Source organism: Ischnura elegans (assembly GCF_921293095.1).
Source record: "Ischnura elegans chromosome 13 unlocalized genomic scaffold, ioIscEleg1.1 SUPER_13_unloc_1, whole genome shotgun sequence".
Classification (NCBI taxonomy): domain Eukaryota; kingdom Metazoa; phylum Arthropoda; class Insecta; order Odonata; family Coenagrionidae; genus Ischnura; species Ischnura elegans.
This window is the reverse complement of record NW_025791657.1, coordinates 11,194,644-11,214,961: the sequence shown is the minus strand read 5'-3', so window position 1 is coordinate 11,214,961 and position 20,318 is coordinate 11,194,644. Positions and strand designations below refer to the sequence as shown.

At 36.6% G+C, this 20,318-nt stretch overlaps 1 protein-coding gene across 3 annotated transcripts; it reads right to left on the bottom strand.

Annotated features, from left to right (window-relative positions):
• Positions 1-16,622: 16,622 nt before the first annotated feature.
• LOC124172258 lies at positions 16,623-20,157 on the bottom strand. 3 transcript variants are annotated; one of them, XM_046551679.1, is made up of 4 exons: positions 19,380-20,157; positions 19,077-19,251; positions 18,765-18,833; positions 16,623-17,906 (listed from the first exon to the last, which is right to left on the bottom strand). In XM_046551679.1, exon 4 carries the CDS (start codon positions 17,677-17,679, stop codon positions 16,708-16,710), a length of 972 nt encoding a protein of 323 aa, XP_046407635.1. In that variant the 5' UTR covers positions 17,680-17,906; positions 18,765-18,833; positions 19,077-19,251; positions 19,380-20,157; the 3' UTR covers positions 16,623-16,707. The 3 variants fall into 2 exon arrangements, with proteins under 3 accessions (XP_046407635.1, XP_046407638.1, XP_046407636.1); XM_046551680.1 differs by lacking the exon at positions 19,380-20,157 and having other exon boundaries at positions 19,077-19,365.
• Positions 20,158-20,318: the final 161 nt, after the last annotated feature.

The following is a 20,318-nucleotide window of genomic DNA, read 5'->3' as shown; positions in this document are numbered from 1 at the left end:
CTTCTTCCTCTACATTCCCGCGAGTCGATGTAACTTGTTATAACAGCAATGCTTTACCTGTTTGGTCGTTGATGTCTAGACTTCTTATGTTGAAAGTTCAACGTTTGAACATGACTGGGCTTGACGACTGATGCTTGCCGTTGAACAAAATAAGCCTACTTTTTGCAACTAGGTTTTGAACTACACCCTTCCTGATGATGTCGATGAAGGATGTCATGATGGTCTCATGACATCCTTCATCGACAACCAAGAATCTTTTTGTCCACACAAGCAGAAGGAGTACAGAAATGTTGATTTCATCTGTTAAAGATAATCATTATATTTTGATTCAATCAGAGTTCACTGTAATATAAATAATAATAATATTTAATGTAAGATTTGGACTAGGAAGTCCCATCTACCATATAACCCATAAATCCATGCAGATCCGTGCATAAATAAAAAATTCCCTGAAAAGCTATTCTGACCTCAGAGAAGAAGGAAGGATAAAATTATTGACTAAATAAATATGGCCCATCAAGTTACTATGCCATTTCAATTAGCCATAGGAAAACCTTCCTTAGAAGGAAGAACAAATTTATCAGCAATAATTTGAGACATGATGATCTCATGACATCATTCATCGATAACCAAGAATCTTTGCCGACACGAGCAGAAGGAGTACAGAAATGTTCATTTCATCTGTTAAAGATAATCATTATATTTTATTGCAATCAAAGTTGAACGTAATAATAATAATTAATGAGAGATTTGGACTCCGAAGTCCCATCTTCCATATAATCCCTCATTAAACATGAAATTTATGCAGTTCAATACATAATCAAGTTGCTCATGAAATTACAGTCAGAGAAATTACATCATTAGACATAGAAGTTCCATTTTCAAACATAAGTCAACAAAGCAACCATTTACCAAGTATAAATAGATGTAAGCAAACGTGGGAAAAACCTGAGGATATTGACTATCGTCCTTTTTGAAAAAAAAACCCACAGCAGGAAAATGCCCACACAAGAAGGGGGCGTGAGAAATCTTGGAAAACCTACCAAGAAAGAGCTGATGTAAACCTGGGTATCAACAAATATAAGAAATTACAAGGAAATGTCACCCAGTACAAGGAAAGAAAAAAAAATTAAATGAAGCTGGAGGAGATAAACGTGGAATCTTTCCTTCTGGTCCAATGATGTTACCTCTCTCGTTGTTGTTCTCAAAGAAGTTTTCGGTGTAGTGCCTTTTTGAAGGAGCCGAGTTATGACGATTTACGTGGCGGCAAGTCAATTTTAAGTCTGATGCTTTCCCGGCGAACATATTCGAAAAAGACTAATCGGGCTTTCAGCCTGGTGGTCTCCCTCCATTCTGCTGAAATTTTGGAACACGAGTCGGGTTCCATTGTCATCCTGTTAGCCCTGAGGATGGAAGCCAACTCGTGTTCTGAAACGTCGGCGGATCGGAGGGAGACCACCTGGCTGAAAAACTGATTAGTCTTTTTCGAGATAGTCAATGTTGTTCCATTTGCAAAATGCAGTAAAAATGAATGATTTATTGACTCTGACTAACCGGTGGTGAGGTATAACTAGTTTTTCATTTCCCCTAGTATTTGAGTCATGTATCCCACTAAGTGTATGCATACAACAAGCTCCATCAACAAATTTATACCTCTCTACAACCAACCTGGCTTGCCAACATCCAATACCCTTTTCAAAGATGGTAAAGGACAAATCCTGAGGCCCCGTATAATTTTCCCTAAACAGTCTTAAGCTTACTCACTCACATTTGAGACAGCATAAAGCTGTTGTTTTTCTCGTAAAGCCTGAAAAGCCTAAGTAATACTACAGAGTGGGTAGCTAGCAAGGTCCATTTCAGACACATGTATGACGTGAGGTGGAAAATTTAAATATCAGGGAGCCTCAGAAGAAAATTTTTACAGTGTATCATTATATTTAACTGTTTGATCGCATTCAAGTCATGTGACACATTTCTATGTTACCAGTGAGACACTAGATGCATGTTGCGATCACGGTAGTGACATCATCTGCCTTGAATTACAATCCTTACACCAATAATAAGAGTGTGGCTTGGATGCTACCAATGCAGCGAGTATTTGCTGCTTGATAGTCAAAGAGGCAACATGAAGGAGATAATATTCCATCATGTAGGAGCTTGATTTACAAGGTCATTTATAGTGCATTACAGTGAAAAGTTACGCTGATAAGAGAATTGAGTGTAGACGTGCATGAAACCAATCTTAAGATTATTGATCAGTGATGACGATGATGGGAAATGCATTATAGGTAAATGTTTTTCAATAATGTCCACGCATGGCCATTGGTACAGAGTGATTGGTGTTTTCTCAAAATTTGCAATGGAGTGGAGTAAAATACTCAATATCTGCGTTCCTAGTTTAATATAGAAAAAAATTCCAGAATTCCACCATGAAATGGTCTCCTTAACCACTCAAGTGTTCACATGGCAGCAGATGCATCCTCGCTATTCTGTTCCCATACAGTGCTTTAATCATAGGCATTTATATCACCCAGGGTGCTTTTATTTCGGAGGCATTGAAGCTTTTGTGCAGACATTATTTAAAATATTTTTAGCACCGTAATCAATCTCCACAAAAATTTAAAAATTAAATGTAATCTCTAAAAATTGTTGGAACGTGATAACTCTTAATCGGTACTTACAATTTTCAGTGCCATTTCCTTTTGCCTGCTCTCTGTTTAAAGAGTCTTTAGTTGTTATGAAGTAAATAAAAATCAGTTCACATCACTAACAATTGATGTGTTTTGGCAATCCACTTGTACTGCCAACATCCAACACCCCCCATTCAAATATGGTAAAAAGGGCAAATCCCTAGTCCCCATCATAAATACCTGCTCACTTTCATTGCAAAATCCCAATCTGCACAACCTGATTCCTGTGAATAACAAATCTCTCATTAGGGACTCATTTTGTTGTCAGATCTGGATAGCAGCTGCATCATGATGTCATGGTCATACTGTCAGAGTACCAAATTCAACAGAACTCAGTAATACTCTCCATTCCCTAGCCCCCTTCTGAATCGTGGTGAACGGAAAAGAAAACTGTTTGTATGATCACACAAAATATAACTCCTCAGTGCCCTAATGACACAGAGCTCACTTGCTCCCTGAGCAAAGTTTACCGTCAGTTTGGCAAAATACACAAAATCCGTTCATTACGTAACATTGTACACTGAATCACTCGTTTTAAATAATTATTCATTACGGCTCTTCTGTATTTGTAAATGACTGATCACATGAGGGAAATAACTGTAGGTTTCTGCTGAGAGGTTCGGTGAATATTCCACAATGAAACGACATTGGGCCCTAGAAAAAAAGAACCATACAATGCAAGAGTAAACTCACCACGTTATCAGTGGCCAATGCATCTGACACATCACTTGAAATTCCAGCTGAATCTGACGTGTAGAGCACAGGAGAGTTCCCTACACTCAGAGGGTCTTCATTCTCCTCTTTCACATGAAACTAGAAGTGAACAATGGGTGTCAGTAAAAAGCAATACAATAATAACTACCTTTTATAATAAATGCCTCACTTTTACTCGCAGCCACCCAATCTGTCCAAAATCATTATAATTATTTTCAAAATGATTTAACATTTAACACTATAAGGGCACTGATTAAAAAACTTAAAATCTTCTAGAAAAATATTTCTTAAAATCTAAGAATAATATAATCTTACAATAAAAAATAGTTGCAAATGTTTCAAAATTTTGAATAACAGCACCAGAAAATTGAGTAAAATTTAATCAAAATCACTTCATGCCACCAACAATTGAAATCTTTTGGCAATCGACCTTAATTGCCTAACCCTGGTTAAAAATTCCTGCTCACTTTCATCACAAAATCCCAAGATGCAGCAATCTGATTCCTGCGAATATCAATCTCTAATAAGGATCAAGGTTTGTAGTCAGATCTAGCTAGCAGCTGCATCATAATGTCATTGTCACTCAATTAGAGAGCTCCAAATTCTACAGCACTAAGCATAACTCTCAATTCCTTTCCCCACTTCTGCTCCGAGATAATTGGAAGTGAAAATTGTGTTTGTAAGATAACAAAATTAAAGACTGCTGAGTGAAGGGATGGCAGAGAGCTCTCTGGCTCAGTAAACTATGTTGAGCTGTCAGTTTGGCAAAATACACCAAATCTGTTCATTAAAATGAATCAATCACTTTCAATAATTCTTTCATTAAAGCCTTTTCATGGTTTCTCACGATCTGGCAAGAAAAATATGCTGTTGGTTCTGCTTAGGTGTTGTGAATTTCCACTTCAAAATGACATTACCATAGCAAAACAGTACGGACAATTAACTAATAATTGATATTTTTGGGAACTGACTTTCATTGCTTGATGCCTTTTATCAATCGACTTATAATGCCAACATGCAACACCCTATTTAAAAATGGTAAAGAAGGGCGTATCTCTTATCCCCACGATAAATTCTTGTTCGCTTTCATCACAAAACCCAAATTAGCAACAACCTGAAGCCTGAGAACATCAATATCTCATAAGGAATGAGAATTATGTAGTTGAATCTCGCTAGCAGCTGCATCATGATGTCACGGTCAATCTGTTTCACTGTACCAAAGTCAATAGTAATCAGTTTAACTCTCAATTCCTAACTTCCCCCTTCCGCTCCATAGAAAACGGAAGTGAAACTGCGTTTGTATGATCACATAACAAATGACTGCTCAATGCCGTGATGACAGAGAGCTTACTTGCTCAAAGAGCCAAGTTGAGCAGTCAGCTTGGCAAAGTACACCAAATCTGTTCATTACATTTAATTTAAATGAATCAAACATGAAAACTCTTCTGTAGTTGTTCATGATTGAACAGGCAGGCAAAATGCTGTACGTTTCTGCTGAGAGGTGTTGGGAATAATCCATAAAGGAATGACATTGTGCCGTAGAAAAATTAAATTACACTTGGCAAAAGTACACTCACCAGGTCATCAGTGGCCAATGGGTCTGAGGCATCACTTGTTATTACAGCTGGATCTGATGTGTACAGCATGGGATAATTCTCATTAAGTTGACCTTCATTCTCATCTTTTATATGAAACTAGAAGAGGATAATGGGCATCACTCAATAAAAGCATAATATTAATAACATCATTCGAAAATAAAAACTCCTATTTTAATAGAGACCATTCCAGCTGGCCAAAATACTCATGAGATTCTAGCGACTCACAGATCAAACTCTAGAATATTAATGTCCAAATAGGGAGGGGGAGCTACATTACCAAGATCATATTGATTGAGCGTTTTGAATGAGAATTTTGGTCACTTACAGTAGGGGCATAACAGCGCGAACGATAGATCGAGGTTCGAGAGTACCTTGAATTATCTTCATCTTTTCTTTACCCAGGGATATAAAGAGGTACCTAAACAGTTAGGTGATTCGTAAGTTAAAATGAAGGAGGAAGACGGCTTGAACAAACAGAGGGCAATCATGAGAGACAGCCCAGTTACAGCCACCACTAATGGCTTGAACAGAGATTTGACAAGGCTATGCCAAAAGTCTACTCCACGGGATAAGAGACATTTCTGTCAACAGATTAGCAGTGTTGTACAGCTGATACTGACTTGCATAAAAAAAGATTTTAGTGGTTCGGATTTCTACCTTATGTGTTACTACTAGAAAAGTACAACCACTGAAGGTTGCATATACGTTAGTGACTTCCAGTTGAAATAAGTACTTACATTTATGATGGACATACTATCTTTCTTCATACGACTGAGAAATTTGTACAACTGAAGATGGATCAATATAGGTTTCCCTGTGTATAAGAATAAAACTTACCAACTTGTCATCCCTGGGCAGTAGGCAGTCTGGCACAGGAATGTATACTTCAGTCATTTGGGCTGAGCATGTGAGCTGTGAATTGTTTTCAATCACGTCTTGAATGCAGTCCGTAGTCTCCACACTGGCCTCAGGCCCCAAATTGTCATCAACTGCCCCTCCTCCTTCAAAACTCTGCAGACAAAGTAACAGTGAAAAAACACTAATCTCCTTTAAAACACATACATGGGATGCACAATACCATTACAAAAAAGGATGCTAAACATAATGTTTCTGCTTTCATATAAAAATGGAGAGGTGTCCGCATGCCTATTAATCAATCACTGAAAAGCTACAGCACCGACTGAAATGAAATTTAGCAAGAAGATCCATGATATTCTGAGTTCATGCAGCGTCTTTTTAAAATTTATTTGGGCCATCGTAGCTGGCCCTTCACTGCAAACTGTACCATAGACAATGTAGATCATTCAGATGCATCATTTGTCAAATTATGAGAAATCAAACTACAGATTAATGATTCAAATTTTTGATGTGAAAAACGAAATAATTGAGTTTCATACTGTTACACACAATTTGTTTCCGCAGTTATAATTTTTGGAGTAGTGGCTTTTGTTAGGCCAAAATCACTATATATTCTTTTCTCAACAGTACAGCTGAGGAAAAAACATGTGGAACATGTTTTCAATGCATTTATTAAGTTCTAGGCCTCCTGCTAATACTTAAATATAAACTCTGGAGGAGAATACTGGGCGTAATATTTATGCAGAAAGAAAAGAAGCCTCAAAATCATCTTGTTTTCCAAATATTTTGTAATGAAACGGTTTTTTAAATAACACTGATACTATGAGCCTTAAAACAAGCAAAACCAATCATGCAACAATTATATATAATGCACTTTGCAAAGTTCTTGCTGTCTGTAAATAGATAGCTATAGCACTGATTGCTGGTAGTTTTTGAAATAACAGAAACATCATGACTCAAGGTTAGATATTTAGTAAACAAACTGCTCCACGGCAATGATGAATTTATCTTGTTAATAGATACTTGGTGTTGTGAGAAAATTTCGAAGTTTGAGCCAATTGACTATCATTTGTGGGAGGAGTTGATTTCCTTCTTTCATTCAAAGAAAACAGGGGATAAAGTGCATCTAGAGCTCCATTAAGTTAACCGAGATGCTGCTCTAAAAGGCACAACGTTAAATGATTGGTATCATTGTTTCAAAAACCATAATTCCAATGATGACGACCGTCCATTTGAAGGAAGACCAAAAGCCTTCAATGAAACTTTATTGGAGGTATTGCTTGAAGAAGACGAATAGAAAACTCAAGAAGAGTTTGCTTTGTATTTGGAGTGGCCCACCCAGCCATTGCATGCACTGGTAATTTAGTATTAAGCAAGGAACTTGTGTTCCCAATGATTCAACAGTAATTCTAACGAACATAAATGCTCCACCTCACATTACAAAATCCATTAAAACCTAGCTGGAAATACTCAAATTCAAAGGCCAAAAGATCCCCGCAAATTCTCCAGGCATTCCACTGACTGATTATTACTTGTTCCATTTGATGGTACATGGTCTGACAGATCCGCAGTTGCACCCATATAAATGCATTGAAAAATGGCTTCATGCATGCATAACCTCTAAAGATGATCACTTTAACCATTACGGTATTCAAGCTCTGCCACAATGATACAGAAAAATTGCATCTGACGATGGACAACTTCCTTCCTTTTATATGTAACCCATTAGAAATTTGGATACATAGCTCCGTTTTTATCATAGGGTGGACAGAATCTTATTAATCACCTAGATTTTTAAATTATTAATTAAATGAACTATTAAAATACAAAATAAATACATACACCTAGCAAACAAAATCTTTAACTCTACAGTTACGCAGAAAAGTTTCTCAACAGTTATCTGCATAAACTCAAAGGCACACTAGAAAAATATGAGCAAAAAACATTAACCATTCCAACAAGTACTTAGAAAATATTTCTGTCACCACACTTCACTCAAAGAATAAAATTCATCCACAAATTAAAACAGTGTCCCATTCAAATTATCACACAATCACTACACAAATGTCATCAAAACAGATAAAAAAAAGGTTTCAAGAAATTGACCTCGAAATAGATTATAGAAATTTAAATACTTTGATCATACATTATTACACCTTAATAAAGTCGATGGCCCCAAAAAATTATGCAATAACCTTGCCAGGCATGCATATCATATAAAGGGTTAACACAGGTTTTCCAAGCGTAGAGATTTGTGTAAGGTTACTCAGGAATTCCACCGGGTAAGGGGCCGTATTCCGTATCTCCAAACCAATCTGTGCTGCCCCGATTCGCCCGGTTGGACATCATACAAACTCGTGGTAAGTAGTCCTGCGATTCTGTATGAAGCCGATGGGTGCAGCACTGAGGTGAAAATAGAAGATAATCGCTAGCCATACCAACACAAAAAAAATGTGTCTATACGGCCACTGACTAGTGGGGGATTTCATCTCAAATCAGGCAGAGGGGTGTCAGGTGGCCATCACCGATTTCTCTGAAATTTATATATGTGAAAGCAGTATCCTTATGATGAATAACGATGACTTTATCTCTGCTCAGAACTGAACCGTCATAAAGTTACCGCCCCTTGAACATTGCAGTGTCAGGCCTCAGAGTAAAAAATGAAAAATCACATAAATGCTGATTACTAAGGAACCAATGCCCATAAAGCAGTGGTTATTATTTTATTTTGAAGAGAATTCATTTATGCACATTATGGCATAACTTGCAAGTCATTTGAAGCAATAATAAACAAATAGGACTTGTTTAAACAATAAAAATTAGTCATTATTTAACTATTTATTACTAAAAAAAGGCCACCTTTTATTTTCTTTAAAATTTCTCAGCGGGTAGTTTAAATGTTCTGCTTTCAATTAAAAAAATAAAAAAAGGTAGTATTTTTATACTTTTTGTTTTAAGGCATGTCAAAGTTAGGCATGTTTACGACTATTTTACACCAAGATTGCATACCTTCAAGGGGGGAAAAAATGCTGTTTCAATCTACTTAGCATTCATAACAGTGAAAATTTCATATCTGAATGATTGGTTACATCTCTTGACTGAAAGCAAGTCCAATCTTGTTTACTTCCATGGCATCCAATGTGTGCAAACACCCACTGCTACTGGCTGGAAACGGTGAATGAGTCTCAATTTGCACAGAGTATTTTTCAATGGCAGTTCACGTAAGTCTTTCTTCTACTTTGGGCCATGTGGAATATTTCGATGGACCATGTGGATGCATAAATGAGACACTAATGTCATTCTCTTCTAAAGACACTGCAGTGATTTGTGAAATCAGGTTTGACCAGGTTTTTCGGAAACACACAATGAAGTCATTCATGGTGAGATTTTGAGTACTGTACGTCATTATATCTGAATTTGTTAGTGTCACAGCCTGTTTGATTGTGTGGATTACAGAGCGAGCTTTAGTTGTCCCGTGTCTGTTAACTACCAAGACATGAAACTGTTGACGCCATGTACAGGTGCTACTTTCACCTAATTATTTTTTGTCTAAATTGAGCTTGTTAACATGTGTAAAATGCAAGTTTCATATTAGGCAAGAATTTACTAACTTAATGAAAGTGATAAATGTCAAATATGTACTTCATGGTAAAATAATGTCTCAGCAGTTTTTGAAGAAGCGAGAGTGAAATGTCTATGAGTGACCATGTTCAAATTTTATCATTCTTTTCCACAATTTAATATAAACAACATAAATTGGCTGCTTTTCCAATTTCAACCAAACATATGATTGACATATCATGCAGAGCTAAAAAAAACTCGGAATATGGGGCAATGCTGATGTATACTGCTGGCATCCTCTTCCTCATAGTGCTCAATCAACATTGTGCTTTCATTTTACTTGGATCATGATAAAGATTGTTCTTGTGTAACTCCTAATCAGCAAGATGTGTTCACTGCCATTGAGAATCATTCAGACAAAACATTCATTCAGAGAAATTCATTGCCGAAGTTTAGGATTGAACCAAGAAAGGTATTATTATCATCACCATATCTGGAAAAAAGAAAGGGAAGCTATTCAAAAAGAGAAGTTGGTAACACTAATTGGTGTGGAGTTGGTGCTTCATTTCAAATTTTCCGAGAATTGGAGTGTGATTCTTCCAAATTAAGTACAACCGTATGACTGGCAAAAAGTACAGATATCAATATTAACCTGTGTGGAATATAATAACTAAGGTATGCAGGCACTTCAGATGATTTTTCACAGGACACTGTACATGCTTATCTTAGGATGAATCGAATAGAAGAACAATAGAGTAAAAAGATATCATATGGAGAAATAAATCATATATTTTAGAAAAGTCAGCCGCTGATTAAAAAAAAACATTTCAGATATTTGACTTGGAGAAAAGTCTTAAACAGGAAGAAAGTCATTGGTGGTTGTTCAATGCAACAGGACATGATTAGGGTCCATCTGATAGAGTTGCAAGAATTAGTAAAAATTATGACACAAACTGAAACCTGAGATATTTCAATTGTGGCAAGTAAATTCAAACAAGTCCTTTGTACAACATGTGAGTATATCCTTGACTAATATCAAACTTTTGCATTTTACATATGTTAAACTAGCCAAATAGGGTTCATTCCTTTCATTTTCCTTCATAAAAGAAAACGAAGGCATTGATTGCGATTCGTTACCCACCTTCAGTGTATTCATAATATACAAATTATTTGATTTTTAGAAATCCCTGTTTAGACGAATGTTAATGGTCAATTTTAACCTCATTTGAAAAAGGATAGATTGGCACCGATGCGATGCCACTCCACATGACGTCACAGGGACCTAGATGCTATACGAGTAGATAGGAGTTTTACATCATCTGAGATTACCAATGTATACATGAGGCACAGAGCTCCGGGAAACATCCCTTAACAATCCCCTCTTAAAATTGCCTTTGGTCAGAGAATTTTCTTTGTTTGATAGGGTATTAATAATCCTTATTTAAACCAAGCACTACCTGCTAGCAAGGAACTCTACGCTACCGCCATGCTCGGCCGCAAGCAGCCAGAGGTCACACGGGCTTTTCGCAGCATTCATACTTAGCCGTCGCGTTTTCGTACGCTTGAAAATTTTCACTTATCATTTAATCACAAAAAAGAGATATCATCATTTAAAAATCTAAAAGCGAGTAATATGTATTCGAGGAGTAATAATCTTTCCATTTAGGCAATGAACAATTATAGGAAACCACCCTATGTAGACAAAAAAATGATTGGGTGAAAGGAGCACCTGTACACGGCATCAACAGTTTCATGTCTTGGTAGTTAACAGACACGGGACAACTAAAGCTCGCTCTGTAATCCACACAATCAAACAGGCTGTGACACTAACAAATTCAGATATAATGACGTACAGTGCTCAAAATCTCACCACGAATGACTTCATTGTGTTTCTGAAAAACCTGGTCAAACCTGATTTCACAAATCACTGCAGTGTCTTTAGAAGAGAATGACATTAGTGTCTCATTTATGCATCCACATGGTCCATCGAAATATTCCACATGGCCCAAAGTAGAAGAAAGACTTACGTGAACTGCCATTGAAAAATACTCTGTGCAAATTGAGACTCATTCACCGTTTCCAGCCAGTAGCAGTGGGTGTTTGCACACATTGGATGCCATGGAAGTAAACAAGATTGGACTTGCTTTCAGTCAAGAGATGTAACCAATCATTCAGATATGAAATTTTCACTGTTATGAATGCTAAGTAGATTGAAACAGCATTTTTTCCCCCCTTGAAGGTATGCAATCTTGGTGTAAAATAGTCGTAAACATGCCTAACTTTGACATGCCTTAAAACAAAAAGTATAAAAATACTACCTTTTTTTATTTTTTTAATTGAAAGCAGAACATTTAAACTACCCGCTGAGAAATTTTAAAGAAAATAAAAGGTGGCCTTTTTTAGTAATAAATAGTTAAATAATGACTAATTTTTATTGTTTAAACAAGTCCTATTTGTTTATTATTGCTTCAAATGACTTGCAAGTTATGCCATAATGTGCATAAATGAATTCTCTTCAAAATAAAATAATAACCACTGCTTTATGGGCATTGGTTCCTTAGTAATCAGCATTTATGTGATTTTTCATTTTTTACTCTGAGGCCTGACACTGCAATGTTCAAGGGGCGGTAACTTTATGACGGTTCAGTTCTGAGCAGAGATAAAGTCATCGTTATTCATCATAAGGATACTGCTTTCACATATATAAATTTCAGAGAAATCGGTGATGGTCACCTGACATGATTTTGCACTATCTGCCTGATTTGAGATGAAATGGCCCTAGTCGGTTTCATGAATACCCCATGCAAATCGTGTGTTTTATTTCGTTTTCCTCTCAACACTGAGTCATTAAAGAGGTTTGTCACAATTTATCTCTTTCTCCATTCCATTTCTATTTATCTTTTTCTTTTATTATGTGAAGGGAGTAAATAAATTACGATAGAGCGAAATAAAGCCTATTCCAAGTGAGTGACAGTGGTATCATTAATGAGAGAAAGTCATAAAATGGTGGCAGACCTCATTTTTATTAACCAATATCTTATATTTATATTAAGGTAATCAATAGTTGATGATACAGTGAATTACACTGGCCCATTTAAAGGTTGGGAAGGATTAAACATTGTGGCAAATCTCATATTTATTTTTTGATGAGGGAAAAACTAAATAAAACATGCAATGTGCACGGGGGAATTCATGAAACCCCCTACTCGGTGGCCATACCAATACATTTTTGGTGTCAGTACAGCTACTCATTATCTCTCATTTTCTTGATTGTGCTGTACCTTTTGGGTGCATACAGAATCGTATGACTGCTTACCGGGAGTTGGTGTGACACCCCACCCGACGATCAGTACCACACTGATGGGTTAGGAGATACATAATACTGCCACTGGAAAACTCAAACACAGAGACATCAGCCGAGATGGAGTTGGAGAATCTGACCAGGTGTAATTACTGGGTAACCTGAATTTCATATCTTTGCCACGATTTTGAAGACTGTTACATAGGATGAAAATCTCAGTACATAAAAATGTATTTGAAAACACATGTAACCTTTAAACTTATTTCTACTAACGTCATATTTAAAGTTGTTAGCCACAAAATTCCGAGGAAACTTTTAAATTTTATAATGCATTTTTAAAATCAGAATATAGATTTTATCTGAAAGATTATTAAAAGAAACAGTTTTTATAACCACAAATACAAATAATTCTAATAAAAAAACAAACAGAAATGGTTTTACCCATATATGTTGCGATCTAACTAATCAGAGTTGATGCAAAAATAAAAATAATATTAAAATATAGGAAAGTTTTATATAAAAATGGAGTTCACAGTTACAGATAATATATATCACATCAAAAATCCTAATAGACCTCTGGACAAATTTTAATTTGCCTTCAAATATGTTCTAAAAAATCAACAAGGATAAATATATACGTAAAACGTTTATCATTTGTAATAATTTGCTATGGAATGTTTTTAAATCGCAAGAAAAGGAAGCTTTCCTCATCAGCAGACACTCCCACCTCAATACGTTTTTCCATTGGCTGACGGAAATGTGACGTCAGCTCATGCAACCATGCGGCGGTACCATGAAATCCATGGGGGTTCGGCAGATTTGTTAGGAGATTTTCAGCACGGATAGGCGGTACGTTAGCGTTTCACTTTGATAAGTGTACATAATATCGACGTACAGTGCTTTTCCGAAGAGTGAAAAAGTTACTAGGGATATTATTTTGCTTCTGTGGGCATCATGGATCCTGGTTTCGATAAGGGAGACGCGAGAAACTTGCCTAAAATTTCAACTGTCTCAATGTTTACTTTCATTAGTAGAAATAGTAACTACATAAATTCTGAGACCCGGGGAGTGAAGATGGCTAGGTGAGTATATCGCCACGATCGGAAATTGATTTTCTAAGGGTATTAATTGATGTTAACGTTTCTAAATCCTTTTTTCATATAGAGTCGGACGAGAAGAATACGGCGATGACGCTATAGGATACGTGCAGGTGAAACGCGATAAAAATGAATGCATCGTCCGTGCTCGTATTTGCCCCGAACATAAAGTTCGATCGAAGGCGTATATTGTTGAAGCCCGGCTTTTGGAGGAGAGCGGCGAAAGCGAAGTTGTGACTCTTTCGTGCAAGGATTGCACAGCCAGTTTGGGTACGTAAGACTTTACTCTTATATATGAATTATTGTATCTTTTTTATTTGGAATTTTAAGGTAAACAAATATTCCTGTTATTTATTCTTGTAGAACAATATGATGAAAGTTTTAAGTGGTGAAATCTCCGATTTAATAGACCTAACAATTAGTATTTCCCAAAGTGTGGAAAATATAACATGGAACTTCTTAGAAGTAGCTCACTTGCTCAAAATTTCACTTTTAAGTAACTTAATGGGATAAAAAAATTCCCCTTTTTCTGTTGCTGTTCCTTGCATTTTTTACCTACAGCAAAAATATAGGAGATAAAACTATCCGATTATTATTATTACATTTGTTACCTATCAAAGAGCTGTACGGTTCTAAGGTACCTATTCATTTGGTTATGTAAGCATATATTCGAGTTACTCTAACATTGTTAACATCAGTCTTTCCCTAGTTCCATGAGATAATTACTTCAGTTAATGATATAAGAGTTTTCATAGTAAGTACCAATAAATCAAGAAACTGAAATGGTTAAAATCCTTGCTCTTGATGCATTAAGTCTTACAATGAAATGAAAATGATTGTATGAAACAAAATTGGTTTCAGCTGTAAAGATTTTCAGAGAGATGTATTACCTTAGAATGATGTTCATAAAACTGATTATCATTTATTATATGTACTTTGATTCTTCCGGATGAGTCATTATTTTACCATTTTTCACAGGTGGGTGCAAACATTCTCATGCTCTTTTAACCTGGTTGCACAGGCGGAGTGAGGAGAAGCCTTGCACCTCAGTGACATGCTACTGGAAGAAGCCCAAACTTGCTTCTGTTGGGGCATTAGTGCGGACTGCTGCTGATTTGTCATGTAGCTCCAAGAAGAAAGAATATGGGGGATATGAAGGCGATTCTACTGATTCCTTCTTTGCTGAGGTACTGGAAGCAGCCAAACATAAAAGTGTGACATCCCAGTTGATGCAACACTACTTGCCACAGACCCTCCCTAAACAGGTATCAATGCACCTGCTAATCAGGGACTTCAAAGAGATGGGTGGAGGATCTGCCGATGAGTTTTTGCTATTTTGCCGGGAGAAATTATCTACTCTTTCTCTGCAGGATGTTGCAACCTTAACTGCAGACCAATCTCATTCCCCCTCGTGGTTCCATGTTAGGTATGGTCGATGGTCTGGTAGTAGTGCACATGAGTGTGCCCACTGTGCAACTGAGGAAGGCTCATTGGTTGAGAGGATATTGGGAGCCAGGCATGCTGTGACACACCAGATGGAGAGAGGACTTAACCTTGAGGAAGAGGTTCTCCATGTGGTTGCTAGGAAATTGGGATATCACATAAAAAGGAGCGGTTTCATCCTCAGTAAAGACGTGCCCGAGGGAGGATGTTCACCAGATGGTATATCAGAGGATGCCATTTTTGAAGTAAAGTGCCCTTCCAAAGTGTCAAGCAGAGATAACTATGTTGGGATCAATAACGTTTTAAAAAGTAAAGTATATGCACAAATGCAAATGGAAATGTGGTTCACAGGAAAGAAAGAAGGGTATCTTTGTCTGGCCAGTCCATCTTTTGAAATAGACAAGGATGTTGAAATAATTAAAGTAGATTTCGACAGTAATTTTTCCATTTCGTTGATAAGTAAATGTACTCAGTTTTGGTCTAACTATATTTTTCCTATTCTATACAATTGATTAGATTTTCAATTGTAAGTGTAATGTTAATAATGCAAATGGTTTGATGATGCAGAAGCAATAAATTAAGTTAATCAACTTTTGTTGTTAGCTCCTATTTTTTTAGCCTTATGAGGTCACAACTGAATGATTAATACCTTCCTGAAATGTTATTGCATAAGTTTGAAAAAATGCAAATACTTGAATGGTAACGATGACTTTCTCTGTCTTAGAACCTTATCTTATCTTGAGGAACCTTATGTCTTACTAGGCAGAAACTGTTTGATACATAAATACAGAAAATAGCATCCATGCTTCATTTCACAGCATATTCAATGATTCATCTGGTTTTGGCACTGAAGCATCATCTTCAGGTATTAACTTTAAATTTTTGCCGGGAGTATTAATACTCAAAAAGGAAAGCGGGGTGTAAGGAAAGGTGGTGGTATTGCTAGGGAGCTGTAGGGCACATTCTGGGAAGGGCGGAGAGTCAATAGAAAAGGCACTCAGAGGGTTAAAACATTCTATCTCTGAAGACTAGGGAAGCATATGCTGAGATGTCGGAAAGAATGAGTCCTCTTCCAGAACGTTCTCATCACCAATAACTTTCTTTAAAAATTTTGGAAGGACTCATACACCGTGACTCTACCTCTTCTTGAGAGTATATCCATATACATGATACCTCTAGGGTGTTTGAAAAGGGCCCCCACTGAATTATTATTGATTAAATTACTCCTTAGTGTGATGTTAACATCTAACAATCTCCCGAGGAAACCCTGAGAAAATGGAACAGAGAGAGGTTGACGGAGGAGTGGGAGGCATACATAAGGTCATTTAAATGATCCTTTGTCATAATATTGCAAGATAAATAACTGTGAAAATACAAAGTTTATTTTGTGATTCATAATGAATTCATGCATATTCATAAATTACAATACAATAGCACATTAACTCTTAAATCTTAATTAATGGCGATGAGCAATTTATCAATCCACAAGCAATAATCACAGCGTCGTCACAGCTATTCTGTAGTCGATGCGCAATGGTGGAGTGGGGATCCAGGAGGAGAAACAAACGCAACCTCCCTATACACCGCTCTATATGGATTCTAAGGCTGGCAACTTTTTTCCCAAAAATGGCCATGGATCTAGGCAGAACTTCCCCACTTGCAACACTAGGTGGTCTCACTAGCTTCATTCCTTTATCTTGGAGCAATGTGTCCAAACCCTTGAAGCCCCTATCAGCCATCACATGCACATTTCTTGGTAAACCATCAAAGAAATTACTCTTAAGAGTAATTTGTAAATCGGAAAACCTCCCAAGGAAACCCTGAGACACATACATGATAGTACCATCTGGTGATGCACCAATTAAATACTTAAGGGTATTACATTTTTTATATTCTGAATAAGTCTCAGATTGATCAAAGGCATTTGATGGCTTTTCAATTTGGATTTCGAAAGTGTCTATAATGACATATGTTTCGCGGAACCGGGACCAGAATGCCACAGGCAAATTTTCAAAAACAGTTTGTGGGGGTAGCCACCTAATTAGCTGCTTCAGCGATGAGGACAAACATTTTATATGCTGGTTGAATAGTTTTGCAGCATATGACTCTGATATGCCAAATTGGTGACCCAGAGTTTTAAAAGGCAAATTACCTTTCACCTTTCTGAGGATAAGGGACACAACATCTCTCTTTTCCAGGTGCTTTCCACTAAAACTAAGCCTTTTTCCCAAAAGACTCAAAATAAACAAAAAATTACTGGGTATGCCTAAGTAGTGCATACTGTCATGCAAGTCATGATATCTAGTGGCCATCAAGGAATTGTTTTTCACATTGTACAACTCAGTATCTACATCAGGTTCAGATGACTCAGGTTCGTAGTCAGAATTGGAGGAGGCAGACTGAGACACGGAGCTCATTGAGCAGTCTGATGAGTACACATCATCCACAAATATCTTGTTTTAATTGAATTTCACTGGTGAGATGCACGCATCCACCATCTCTGATACTGTCTTTTCACACATCATGTCCACCTGGATGCCTTTACTTCTGTAATGACATTCTTTGGGCTTTGGTCCTCTACGCTTCTCAGTCCACAGCGAAGGGTCACATTCTTTTCCATTACTATCATTGACAGGAATTTCAGCTGTGAATAAAAAAAAATTATCAACATCACAGTACATAAGTTTCACAGCTAACTCCTAATTACAATTATATGAAATTACACAATGTTAAATTGACACCCAGGAATGGGGAATGGGAACTTGCAAAGCATATTAAGCCTCTCACCGGTGAAGCAGATTGGCTGTAGTGGAAAAGGAAAATTTAAGATTTAACGGATTACCACTAAGGTGGTCTAGAAGTCAATGATAATAGGTTAGTGAAAGCAACTATAGTCTGATGTTTCATTCCAGAAATAATGATATTAAGATGCCTTCAAGAACATGTAGTTTTCGACTTTGACACGCAACATGTTGTTTTGGATACTTAAGCAATGAGAAATCAGATATAAGAGGCTCAGAAAACAATGATTTAGTATGCAAAAAATCAAGGTCATAACACTGAGGAATTTTTGAGTGAAGAGAGTTCAAATCATTAGTGAGTAGAATTCTTCAAGAGTATGCACTCATGCAGAGGCTGAATCCAAAATAAGTCTCTGGACAAAATTTAAATTTAAAATTCCCTTCAAATATTAACTGAAAATCGTAAAACGTAGTAAATTTGTCATTTATGTATTTTAAATGCTCTTATTTCACGCATTTTTGAAGGAATAATAAAAATCAACTTCTCCACAAACACGCCAACATCAAAATGTAATTCTAAGTGTATTTTTGGAGCTTCAAATTCATGTAAATACTCAGACCATGGCCGTATTGTTACAAAATTCTAAAGTCCTTAACAGAATAATGATTTAGCAAGTGAAAATTTTCTAACATTTTTAGAAGAGAAATACCTACTTAAAAATCTTATCTGATTTTATACTTCAAATAAAAAAGATAGTCACCTAAATGCAAAGGTCGTTCAGGCTGATACATATCATCTGATGACTGCTTCTCTTCACCAGCAATGTTTTCTGGAAAAAAGCACACATTTATGTAAAATCCCCGAAGAAACATACATTTTCTTAATAATTTTTGCACACTAAATGATGTTCATTGGCAATCGTATCTACATGTGCAGGTACTTTTTCGTATCTTCGCTGGATACATCAACAGAAAACAACTAAGTAGGTATGCAAAATTAGCAGTGACCTCAGTGAAAATATTCACTTCTAAATAACATGGAAACTATTTTAGATATCTACCATAACCATTACCTTGTACCAACTCCTTCAAAATTTCCTTTTTCTGCCTCTTCAGAGTACTTTCTCTGCCAGTTCGAGGTAATTCAACTCCTTGACAAACAAATTTGGAGGGCACAGCACATTTTTTCAGCCGTGGTCTCGTTTGCGTAAGGCTCCATTCATAATAATTGTCGAGGTCTTCTTTGTACTTCACCATGCAATAACAAAATACGTTTTCAAATAACTTAATCCCATCACCAGTATCGCTTGGTCCATATATAAAAATAACGATCAATAAGACAATAAATAAGTAATAACTAGATTAAACTAACTTACATCAAAGTGATCCTCGCATACGCACACAGTTGCCTTTGGAGACAGGATGTGCATTCGTCGGCACTTCTTCATCCAAACAGTTCGTCGTTCACTGTCTTGGGGGACCGTGTGAAAATACTTATTAGGAGCATTTCCACTAGTATTACTGCACATAGGTACAATGCAGTACTTATAGCTGCGCTTCGCCATATCGATGAAATACGTACGACAACAAAAACGTCGTAATATCCACAATACCACTAATTCTTTACCTCCGCTACAGTAATACGCACCGACACGAACAACACTATTGCATGAGCTGACGTCATTCAAGATGGCAGTGGTGCGAATTACGTTCTTCTTGCATGGCAAGTAACAGCTATTTCAAATGCTCGAAATAAAAAAATGCAACATTATATGGCCAAAGCGTTACACCAGTTAGCTTAATATTTACACGTACTTTTCAGAAAGATCTTCACCTTGATAGGTGTCCAGAGGTCTATTGCTTTCTAATTTTAAACCTATGGATGAATATATTTTCTAGGATAACTTTTGCACCCTTAAACTAATTTCTAATACTTTTCCCATCATGCTTTCATTGTACCCAACATGAAATGCCTTGAACATAAACAATCAATTTCCGAAACTTCGCAAAGATGCTTTTAATTATAAATAACCTTAGCCTCATGAGATCATAGTTAAAGGTGAGGAAGAGGCCCCGAACAAAAGAACGATAATATTTTTACATGCATATGAGACTTCATTTGACAACGCATAAACAATTTCCGGATCACTGACACTTAATTCATGCAAATCGTCAGGGATTTGTTGTTCACTTAAACATGCTCCATTTACGTAATCAGATACTTAAAAAGGTGGTGTGGTACAGCCTAGTGGGTAGATTGCCTTTTTGAGTTGATAAACGGTGAATTTCAATGCCATACGTTCTTGGATATCACT

Bases quoted from the DNA above. Each gene is read 5' to 3' on its own strand.
- LOC124172258 (XM_046551679.1), bottom strand. From the start codon at position 17,679: ATGAGCTCCGTGTCTCAGTCTGCCTCCTCCAATTCTGACTACGAACCT.